The following is a 12258-nucleotide window of genomic DNA, read 5'->3' on the forward strand; positions in this document are numbered from 1 at the left end:
AGCTTGCAGCAACAAATTGAAAAAAAAAGGACTATGAACTAGTTCATTTTTGGAAGTGTGAACTTAGTTCAAAATGTTGAATTATGAACTATGAACTGAACTAGTTCATTTTAAAGTTTGTGAACTTAACTTTTAACTAGTTCATGTAGAAAGTGAACTTTCCCACCACTGTAAGTTGCTCTGCATGAAGGATTTATCTAATTATTCAGGCATTTTGCAGCACAGCACTTAGATCATTTTTCAACATACATTTGAACAAGATTCATGAAATGATTTGTGTTACATATACATGGATGATTTGTTTATGTGTTGCAATGCTCCTTTTTGACCACTGAGTGGTGTTTGGGTACCGGAAGAAATATAAGAGAGTTCACCAAGACAGGCGGAGGTGATTGAGACCAGGGAGAGCCCACCCTGTAGCCAAGCATACACTGTTATTCTTTTTTGGCATTGGAATAAACAATCTTGCAAGTTACAAAAGTCTCTCTTGTAGCTTTGAGTAGCAATCGTCATCACAATAAGTTGTCAGCTAATGTTGAAATTTTAACCATTAACGTGTAATTATTGTTGTATTTATTGTTTTTTGAAAGTAAATAGGAACAAAAAAAAAGTGTAAATTCAAGTAAAGAACGATTGTATATTTGTACATTTGTACATACAGTTTTATTGAAATAGTGCACTTTAAATCTCCTTTCTCACACAGTTGCCAGTGTTAGGATATCATATTTAAACAACATTTACATATTCAATTGCTGTCAGAACCACATGGCATAGACAACATTATTAATTTGTGCATATATTTTGCCTAATGTCTTAGCTCAACCAAATATTTTTCCATTTTCCAGTATTGAGGTTGGAACATAATAGAACAATTAATGTAAGATTAGATATACATTGTAAAATAATAAGCCAAGTACACAAAGATATTTATAACAATGAATGTAATTTCAATGCTTCAAATATCAAACAACATAACTGAATACACATTCATCACTATTTATTAAAAGCAGAACAAGAAATGTTTCTTTTTACTCAGCTGTTCATGTGCAATTAAGGCAAGTGGATTTAGTTTCAAATAAATATATTTCATATTTGTAACACAGTAAACTTAAAGGGACTCTAAATTGTCATCCAGATCCAAAGTTATAACGTTATCTCTCAATTTCTCAGAGTTTTTTAGACTCTTGATAAAAACTGTATTTCTCTAACTTCGATTAGAGCCTCGCTCTGTCCTAGCCGATGCCTCACACAGATGTTGGATCTGGATTGTCGTCCCTTTGGCTGCCCTTCATGGATTATCATTCACTTCGCTCATCAAAATTGGTATACATACAATTTTTCATACCAATGCTTGCTAATCTTCTTTGTGTGGCCTGTCCTCTTCCAGGCCACTGCGGCAGAGATGAGGTGGTATAGCAAAAGTATTGACTTGGCGAAACCTCTAGCTGCTCAGTTCCTCCTGGATCAGTGAAAATACTTTATAATCTAAATGTATTTGAAATTGTTTTATTGTAATCTGTATGTACTGTGATTTTGATTGCCTGTTCTGTCAGTGTGACATCTGTTGCATCCCACCTCTTTGTTTACTAATAAATCAAGGATTGAGGCACAAGAGGCTTTGTACACTGTACTGATTGTAAAGTCTGTTGAAGCATTTTGATTTTCAGCTATATAAACAAAACTGACTTGACAAATAGCATTTTCAGAGTTTTCAGTAAAGGCTAACTGTAAACACTGCCTGCTAAAAGGAGAGTGAATATTGGACTTTAGGTGATCATATGCAGCACTGGCCCTGAAATGATGATAATATAATGTCACTGCATTTTCTTGTGGAGCTCTTTTTCCTCCAAGTAGTCAAAGAGTCAATGAATGCAGTTTTAAGTACATTTATATTTCTGGGTGTCTAAAAATAACTGCTAATCATGTTACTGGTGAGTTAGACTGGATAACTTAAAGATTGAAAAGAAAAGGCTGAAATTCTAAACAAATTGGTGTCATTTCTTTTCTTGGTGCAGATCAAGATGTTTTCATTTTCTGATCACCTGCAGGACAAAAAGGAAACAAGAGATTTAAGTAAACAGTTGTTGTTTTGAGTTACGATCTTCTGTACTGAGCGTCTTAACATATTCAAAACTTACAATCAAGGAAAAAGACAGCTGAGTTATGTGTTCTCATATCCCGATACAACTTTTACAGTTAATTGTACAGTTTGCCTGATGTAATGCATAATGATAGAGTAAGGTTGGCGTTAAAGGGATAGTTCGTGTTTTTTGAATTGGGGTCATATAAAGTACATATCTACAGTCGATCTGTTTCCTACGTTAATCACCCATCAGCGCAGCCTCAGTTTGGAGAAGTAGAGAGCCACTGCAGCGCAGACGCTCAGTTTTGTACTACAGTGAAGGGGTCAGATGAAAAAGCGAAATTTAACCACCTAAAACAAGACTCACCTAAAAAAATCTATAACAGTTCAAGTGTACGTTGTATAGAGAAAATTCATAGCGCTTTACATCGCCGTCAGACCGGCCTTTCTTTTGGCACTACATTTTCTCAACCGTAGAACCTCCGTATCCCTACGCATTAGCGCAACTGGGCAACAGCTGATCTGCGAGCGGTGAAATACAGTGTGAGGCCCAGTTGCTGGAAGAAACTTATGAAACGAAAACTTACCAGACTGTAGAACCTCCGTATCCCTACACATTAGCACAACTTCGTAGGGAGTGTAAAGCGGTGTGAATTTTGTCTGTACAACGTACACTTGAACTTGTTACACTTGTTATAGATTTTTTTATGTGAGCCTTGTTTTAGGTGGTTAAATTTCACTTTTTCTCTGGACCCCTTAACTGCAGTACAAAGCTGAGCGTCTGGGCTGGAGCGGCTCTCTACTTCTCCAAACTGAGGCTGTGCTGATCGGTGATTACGGTAGAGAGCAGACCGACTATAGATATGTACTTTATATGACCCCACTTCAAAAAACACGAACTATCACTTTAAGGCTGTGGTAATCAAAAGACAATCACCTATTGATACATGATTTAAAAAAGGAGAAATGTCTGGCTGGTATCACTGTGAAGACTTTTCAAGCCAGGCTTAGAACTATATAGAGAATATATTGCAACACTAGCAAAGTTTTGTTGTCGCAGATCATCCTGGTTCTGGTTCCACATTTTCTTTCACCTCTATCTGCGCTCTTCCCTCACTGTATACTTTGGACTTATAATGAACTTTTAATTTTGCCTGCTGAGTCTCTGATTGTGTTCTTGGGTCCAAACCAGGTATTTCTGAGCTGTTACAATGACCACTTTACTGATTGATTCTTGAAAATTAGAAAAAAGGCTCCTGATTTACACCTTAAAGCTATTTTCAACTTACATTTTGGTATAGAGCTAGTACCCTCCACCACCAGCTGCTGCACAGACGGCCAAACACGCAATTACTATTCCAGCGATGCAACCAGCCGAACAGCCTGATGTTTCACCAAGGATGGCTGAAAAAAAGAAAAGGGGGTCAGAATTGGATAAGTCTGATGATGTTAAACTCTAAAAGTGTAAGTGCACCATCTTGGTACCTGTTACAGTCACTTGATGCACCGCCGATGATGTTCTCTCAGCTATATTGTTCATGGCTTGACAGGTGTAGCTGCCACTGTCAGAAAGTTCAGTGATGACTTTAGTGAACACAGAAGAACTGTATATCTCTGTCCCATTCAGTGTCCAGGTGTAAGTAGCAGATGGTTCAGACTCAGCAGAGCAGGTTAATGTTAAGGTTTTGCCAAAATCGATCTTGCTTGGGCCTTTGATTTGAACATTTTCCGGTCCATCTGAAAAACAGATTTTAGATATTATAGAAGCACAAATAATAAAGAATGTGAAGCTTGTTCAATCGGTCATTTAAAAAAATAAAATCTTGTGTTGAACAAAACATTGTTATGGCACACATCATTTTGGGCAGTAAATGTAAACTCTACAGTTACTTACACTTAACAATCATGATGTACTGAGCTTTATCATTGCTGACAGGGTTGCTGATTTCACAAGAATATTTTCCACTGTCTGTGTTATTCAGACTTTTAAAGGACAGAACTCTGTTCTCCTCATAAAGTGCCATGTTGTCAGTCAGGATCAGATCTGAATCATCCTTCTTCCACAGACTGGTAAAGATGGAGCCAGCAGCAGCATCACAAGTTAAGTTAACAGAGTTCCCCTCAATCGGCAGGTTTGTTGATGGTGTGACAGCAGTGCCTGATATTCTCTCTGTTGGGAAAAAGATCATGGATTTTGCGTGAAAATATGAAAACAGGAACAAAGTAACTCAGCTATCTACAAGTATCATCATTGCAAACAATTATATGAATTGTTTCTTTTTGCTCGACTCTTCTGTATCCATGTTTTTTCGTACAATCTATCAATGTATTTAAACCCACCTAGCACAGTTACAGCTGAAGACTGAGATGTTTCATATCTCAGCGTTTTGTTGTTAAAGGCCTGACAGCTGTAGTTTCCACTCTGACTCATCTGAATGTTCACCAGTTTGAACTCTGGTCCAGTATCATTCAGGTATGCTCCATTCAGAAGCCAGTAAAACTGGGCTGCAGGTCTGGAGACAGCTGAGCAGGACAGGCTGATGTTTGAACCTTCCAGGTAGTATCCCTTTGACACCTTTACGTTCAAGTTTACATTTTCTGGTCCATCTGAATATAGGGGTTAAAACAACAGCAACAAAAAGAAAAAAAACAAAACAACATTCAATGTTAGGAAAATAAAGGTGCTAGGCGTTTGGCATGCAGATTTAGTCAGAGGCATAAGAACTGATTCATATGCACAATTACATGACTAACACTTTCTGAATGGCACTGATTGTAAAATGATTTAGTTGGCACTGTGCTGTAGATTACAGTGATACTGTACCAGATCACACATGGTTAAAACGGTTTCCTAGTATTTAATGCAAACAATTGAGGATCATGCAGATGTTGTCAAACAAATTACTGAACAGGCAGGATAACTCACAGCTGATGGAGAGGGTTAGTGGTTCACTGGTATCACTGTTTACTGGATTGAACACATGACACTCATACGGTCCCTGGTCATAGCGGGTCACATTGACTATAGTGAGGGTGGCGCCTCCGTCAGTGAGCTGAACTCTGTCACTTTGTATAACTTCAGAGCTGCTGTTCAGCCAGAGGAAAGAGAGAGAGATTCCAGAGGCGGAGCATTTTAGACTGATGGAGCTGTTGAACTCCACCAAGTCTGTGCTGCTGGGAGTTACCATTACATTGGAGAGTGGCTCTGTGGGTGGAAAACAAAAAGGTTTTATAATATTCCATCACATAATAAAGACAGAGAACCACTGCAGTGTAATAAAAGAATAATTGACTGGCTGATAGCTCTGATAATTTTTGATTACTATAATAAAGCGTTTATTCGTGAAGTCACATCTCTGAGTCCTCAGTAACAATCCTGTGACTTAATATCCATTTTCCAAACAGTGGAAAAACATTTCCTGGTGAGTACTTCCCCAGGTGGCGTTTTTTGGCTACTCCCCGTAGTGCCCCTCACTATGAGGGCAAGAACCATAATCCATGAAATGCAAACACAAAAGCACAAACCAAAAGCAAATGACCAAATCAAAAAGGCAAGGGTATAAACTAGGAACAACACAGGAAATCGGGGATGAAAAGCTAGAAACATATCACAAGTATGTGGGAACAGGAGAGTCAGGATCAGACCTAGGGAGACTAAACCGACAAATTAACAGAAGGAGGTAGGGATAATTTGACACAGGTGAAACACATCAGAGAGGTGCAGACCATGAGGAAAAATAAACAAAGGGATGAGGAAGCGAGACATGACATAGGATCATATAATTTCAAAATGAAACAGCAAATAACAAAACCACAAACTCAAAACTATGACAAAGTGTTTAGCCAGTATTGTATGATAACAATGATGTATTGTAGTGACATAAACCATACAAATCACATAATTGAAAACCCCACAAATAACTGCAAAACAAATACAGTGCCATAACCTTTTTCTAAGTCCTGCTCTAGAGCTATTTGATTAAGACATGAGAGGACTTGAGGTTTGACCTATTTAAAGATTGATTTCCTTATGACAAGCTTGACCCAGTTTGAGCCATAAAATTCCAGAGCAATAAAACAGATATGGCTGATGTGGCTGTGCCACACATCTTAAGAGAATGGCTAAAGTCAGGTAGATGTAATGCAAAAACACCTTCTGAATCTAATGTTTTTCTCCTGATGCAATTGACACTTTTCAAAAAAGTTTTCACGCACTACACGTCTATTTTCTCATGCAGTGAAAAATAAATTAATATCTGATAACATCAGATATGAAAAAGGATACAGACAGCACACAGACAGACAAGATAGCAGTGTCATTCAGATCATCAGGGGGAAGTGAGAAATATACACAAATAGTTAACACTGTACATGGTTTTCAACTCGTTCCCATACTACACAAACAAATCTCATGTCCCAGCATTGCTGTATAAGCTGTCTGGTTTTCATATTTAAAGTGCGTCCTGTCTGCTTCTGTGTCTGAGGTGCGTCTTACCTCTCATCATCTTATTGAACATAATTTTTCAACTGATTTCAAACTGTACACCACATTAAACATGTTGATGGCAAACATGTCAAATTTGACAAATTCAGTAAACATTAACTAGTAGGCTTCTTCTTTGGGGTAAAAAGAAAGTGGAGCAAGTACAATAACTACAATTTTGACAATCTATGACTGGAGGGTGTCAGGTTAGGTTTGATCTCTCAGTTTAGGCTATGTACAAATGTACTTCAGGGTTCTGTGACATCACTTTTGGTTGTGGCAACAGGTCAATAAAGCATGTGTCTGACCTGATGCATCAGTGGTGCTGGTTGTAGCCAGAGATGAAAAAGGGTTGTGCTTTTCACCAGAGAGGACAGATAAACACTTACTTTCAGACACTATTTAGCTGATGTACATCGGCAGTAAAAGAGATACAAGTGAAAAATCTGCTCACCATAAACTTCCAGTCTGATGGTTCCTTCCAGTATTGATCCTCCCTGTGGTATAATGAGAACTCTGTATTCTCCACTGTCACTCAGAACCAGATTCCTGAGCTCCAGAGAACCAGTAGAAATGAAGAGGGTGACCCTGCCTTCATAGTCTGCAGTAGCATTAGTATTTGTACTGATTATACTTTGGTCACCAAATTTCCATTCCACAAATGTAAAGGGTTTTTCTGGTGGAGTCAGTGTTGTGGTGAACACCATTGTCCCTCCCAGTGTTGCATTCAGAGGACCGTCTGGCAACACACCAGCTCCTTTGGTTAAACCTGGAACACACAGTCATAGGTCTGAGAACAACTCTAATAATTTCATTGTTTTTGCAAAATGAACCACAATTTCTTAAATCACAACCACTATCACACAAAACCTCTAAATAAAGCTAAGCTGATTGTCAACTTGCTAACCAGCTGAAATGATGTGTTCAGTTTGTCCACAAAAAAAACAAAAAACGCCAAGGATCCTCATCAGTCCATCACATCATGAAAACTAGTGTCATCTCACCAAAAGAAAATGTTGATCACAACACCAGACAATTAATTCTCATCTAACAGAGAGAGGAAGACCCTTCATTTTCTGTTGTAGTAAAAAAAAAAAAAGATATTGCTTTCTGAATGTCTGATAGTAATTCAGTTTTGTAACTGATATTTCTGTCATAATGTGTTTGTGTGTACGGTACAGTACAGGTAGGGGTTGTGCTTCTATATGAGGCCTCTGTATACTGCTGCTTGTGTTGCAATAATATATGTTTTCTGAAAAGACTTAATTTGATCATGACAGGTGAACAACTCAATATAATTCATCAAACACAACAGTCACATAGTACAGAACTTTCTGAGAGGAGAGTCCAGTGTTACATAAATCTATTAATGCTGTTACACACCAGTTATTGATGGATACTGTGGGGGAATTTTATGATTCTCCAAGATCACTCTCTCTCCAATCTATAGGAGGTAGATATGTCTACAGAACAGATGTCTGACAAACCAAGCCAAGGCTAAGCTAACTGTTTGTGTAAACCTCGTGAGGAGGCCTTCAATCTATCTATGATTACAGACTAAGTGTCTCACTTATTTTGCCTCTTAGTCCTCTCTTACTACAGGGGAGAGATTCTGCATCACCCCCCTTGCTATGTTTTTAAACAGATAACCATGATTGGAAGCACTGCCTCTTGAAGCTGTGAGATATTATATGGACACTTGGGCAGACTGGTGAAGATTATCATGGCAACACTCTGTCTGTGCAGACAGACGTGATGTTATGTTGCTCAGCATAAGTCATCGATGTCTCTGAGTCTTCTTCATCTCTCCTGAGCGGTCAAGTGAGCCGAAATTCCACAACAGATACATTTAGAGAAATACGTGAATAAAGATTTGTCTGCTGTATCAAGTTATGAAAGCTCACCTGAGATGACTCCCAGGACGATGAAGTGTATCACAGCTTTTTCCATTTCATTCGCAGTATCATCAAGTATAAGAAGATAGAAGAAGATCACACTACTTCACTACTTCACTGTCCCTTCTCTAGTTTCCGCATAATGGATGCAGATTTAAATTTATGACGGTAGTACAGGGAGGGACTGTGCGATAGGACCTCAGATCAACGATCAACTAGCTGGATAATCATTAATAAAGCCTGAACTGAACAGTGAAACATTCAACATCAATTAATTGGGAATTTGCTCTGTATTTCGTATTCAGGTGAAGACATGAGAACTGATGACAGGTATTTTCTGCCATATGTATCGGCAAACTTTCATCCCCTGGTGTCCTTGAGTGTTTCTCATTCTCTACACTACAATCTCAGGGGGATGTTGAATATCCAGGAAGACATACTGCTCAGTAGATCACATAAAGACCAGAGGGCAGCATACTGTAGCATTTGGTGTATAAGGTGCCAGTGTTGTGCATGAACGCGTTCAATGAATGATCGTTCATGAACTGATTCATATTTTGGGCAAACGTGAACTGAACATACGTCTTTCTGCCTGATGAACGTTATTGTGAACGCCTTCATTCTGGTGTTTGTGAACGGCGCGCTCTCACAGTTTAACTTCGCTCAAGACAGTGGCAGATTTCCATCGAGCCTTCCAGGCGAAAACCGGCTAAAACACACCAAGAACAGGTAGCGAAAAAACACCCAATCTGGCTGTTGTGTATTAAAAGGACGCTGGACAAGAGGTTTGTGCACGCAACTTGCTTTACTTTTGGTCAAAACGAAATTTAACAATTTCAGGCAGAAACAGCTGCATACCAAACATGCAGTGAGGCATTACGTAATCAACACAGATTAATTCGTCCTGAATGGACATAACACTGGCAACACCAGCTACCACAGAGTCGCACCCATCGCCGCATGCGTCATCAATGTGTAAAGCATGGAGGCAAGAACAAATGAAGGCAGCAGCACTACCTCAGACTCTGCCTCCTCTGCCTCCTGCCTCCACGGCATCTATGAGTGATGATGATATGTATGATTACTTAAAACTATTCTATGAAAACGTCAGTGATGATCCAGGTGGGAAAAATCTGACCTTTTTGAGTATACTTTGCCCGTCGGGTTTCAAGAAGCAACTCCGTACCTCAACAGTCTCAACAGCGAACCTGGAACGGCACATTTAGTTAGTTCAATGATTGAACTAATGCACCCAGCTAGCCTTTCAAGGTATGTGCGAGTGAATGAAAAATCTAAAGACACGGCAACGGCGAGCCAAAACAGATCCTCTACAACCCAAATCACATTAAGGGATATTCCGGTGTAAGTTTAATCCATGGTCTAAATCACTGTGAAACTGTGTTAGACTCCCCCTCGAGAGATCAAGTTAGCAGACCGCTAATTTGCTGAGACCCTATTTCTACTGTTGCTGAAGTTTGGTGCTGTTCTGAGCATTATTTGTAGCTTTTTGGTGGCGGTTTATATTTGGACCCATTTACTGCAATGTATTGCTGTCATGCGGTCGTTTCTGAGGTTGATAAAACTCCGTAAATTAGCGGTCTGCTAACTTGATCTCTCAAGAGGGAGTCTAACACAGTTTCACGGTGATTTAGACCATGGACTAAATTTACACTGGAATATCCCTTTAAGGGCGTACAGTAGCAGCTCCGCTGTCTCCATCTCCCAGCCATAGCTGGACCACCTGGTTTTGCAGTATATTGTGGGAGAGCTGCAGTTTCAGTGTTAAAACTGACAGAACAATTGCTGTCTGTGGTTCTATATGGGCTTTGGCAATAATTTAGAAAAATAATAGCTTGCAGCAACAAATTGAAAAAAAAAGGACTATGAACTAGTTCATTTTTGGAACTGTGAACTTAGTTCAAAATGTTGAATTATGAACTATGAACTGAACTAGTTTATTTTAAAGTTTGTGAACTTAACTTTTAACTAGTTCATGTAGAAAGTGAACTTTCCCACCACTGTAAGTTGCTCTGCATGAAGGATTTATCTAATTATTCAGGCATTTTGCAGCACAGCACTTAGATCATTTTTTCAACATACATTTGAACAAGATTCATGAAATGATTTGTGTTACATATACATGGATGATTTGTTTATGTGTTGCAATGCTCCTTTTTGACCACTGAGTGGTGTTTGGGTACCGGAAGAAATATAAGAGAGTTCACCAAGACAGGTGGAGGTGATTGTGACCGGGGAGAGCCCACCCTGTAGCCAAGCATACACTGTTATTCTTTTTTGGCATTGGAATAAACAATCTTGCAAGTTACAAAAGTCTCTCTTGTAGCTTTGAGTAGCAATCGTCATCACAATAAGTTGTCAGCTAATGTTGAAATTTTAACCATTAACGTGTAATTATTGTTGTATTTATTGTTTTTTGAAAGTAAATAGGAACAAAAAAAAAGTGTAAATTCAAGTAAAGAACGATTGTATATTTGTACATTTGTACATACAGTTTTATTGAAATAGTGCACTTTAAATCTCCTTTCTCACACAGTTGCCAGTGTTAGGATATTATATTTAAACAACATTTACATATTCAATTGCTGTCAGAACCACATGGCATAGACAACATTATTAATTTGTGCATACATTTTGCCTAATGTCTTAGCTCAACCAAATATTTTTCCATTTTCCAGTATTGAGGTTGGAACATAAGAGAACAATTAATGTAAGATTAGATATACATTGTAAAATAATAAGCCAAGTACACAAAGATATTTATAACAATGAATGTAATTTCAATGCTTCAAATATCAAACAACATAACTGAATACACATTCATCACTATTTATTAAAAGCAGAACAAGAAATGTTTCTTTTTACTCAGCTGTTCATGTGCAATTAAGGCAAGTGGATTTAGTTTCAAATAAATATATTTCATATTTGTAATACAGTAAACTTAAAGGGACTCTAAATTGTCATCCAGATCCAAAGTTATAACGTTATCTCTCAATTTCTCAGAGTTTTTTAGACTCTTGATAAAAACTGTATTTCTCTAACTTCGATTAGAGCCTCGCTCTGTCCTAGCCGATGCCTCACACAGATGTTGGATCTGGATTGTCGTCCCTTTGGCTGCCCTTCATGGATTATCATTCACTTCACTCGTCAAAATTGGTATACATACAATTTTTCATACCAATGCTTGCCAATCTTCTTTGTGTGGCCTGTCCTCTTCCAGGCCACTGCGGCAGAGATGAGGTGGTATAGCAAAAGTATCGACTTGGCGAAACCTCTAGCTGCTCAGTTCCTCCTGGATCAGTGAAAGTACTTTATAATCTAAATGTATTTGAAATTGTTTTATTGTAATCTGTATGTACTGTGATTTTGATTGCCTGTTCTGTCAGTGTGACATCTGTTGCATCCCACCTCTTTGTTTACTAATAAATCAAGGATTGAGGCACAAGAGGCTTTGTACACTGTACTGATTGTAAAGTCTGTTGAAGCATTTTGATTTTCAGCTATATAAACAAAACTGACTTGACAAATAGCATTTTCAGAGTTTTCAGTAAAAGGCTAACTGTAAACACTGCCTGCTAAAAGGAGAGTGAATATTGGACTTTAGGTGATCATATGCAGCACTGGCCCTGAAATGATGATAATATAATGTCACTGCATTTTCTTGTGGAGCTCTTTTTCCTCCAAGTAGTCAAAGAGTCAATGAATGCAGTTTTAAGTACATTTATATTTCTGGGTGTCTAAAAATAACTGCTAATCATGTTACTGGTGAGTTAGACTGG

General features: G+C 38.3%; 1 protein-coding gene across 1 annotated transcript; it reads right to left on the minus strand.

The window, feature by feature from the left end:
• Window positions 1-1726: 1726 nt before the first annotated feature.
• LOC115567757 (carcinoembryonic antigen-related cell adhesion molecule 5-like) lies at window positions 1727-8516 on the minus strand. Its single transcript, XM_030394606.1, has 8 exons — window positions 8471-8516; window positions 7021-7335; window positions 5010-5288; window positions 4424-4690; window positions 3978-4253; window positions 3569-3820; window positions 3373-3487; window positions 1727-2042 (listed from the first exon to the last, which is right to left on the minus strand). Exons 1-7 carry the CDS (start codon window positions 8514-8516, stop codon window positions 3387-3389), a joined length of 1536 nt encoding a protein of 511 aa, XP_030250466.1. The 3' UTR covers window positions 1727-2042; window positions 3373-3386.
• Window positions 8517-12258: the final 3742 nt, after the last annotated feature.

Source organism: Sparus aurata, chromosome 17 (genome assembly GCF_900880675.1).
Source record: "Sparus aurata chromosome 17, fSpaAur1.1, whole genome shotgun sequence".
In the NCBI taxonomy this organism is placed as follows: domain Eukaryota; kingdom Metazoa; phylum Chordata; class Actinopteri; order Spariformes; family Sparidae; genus Sparus; species Sparus aurata.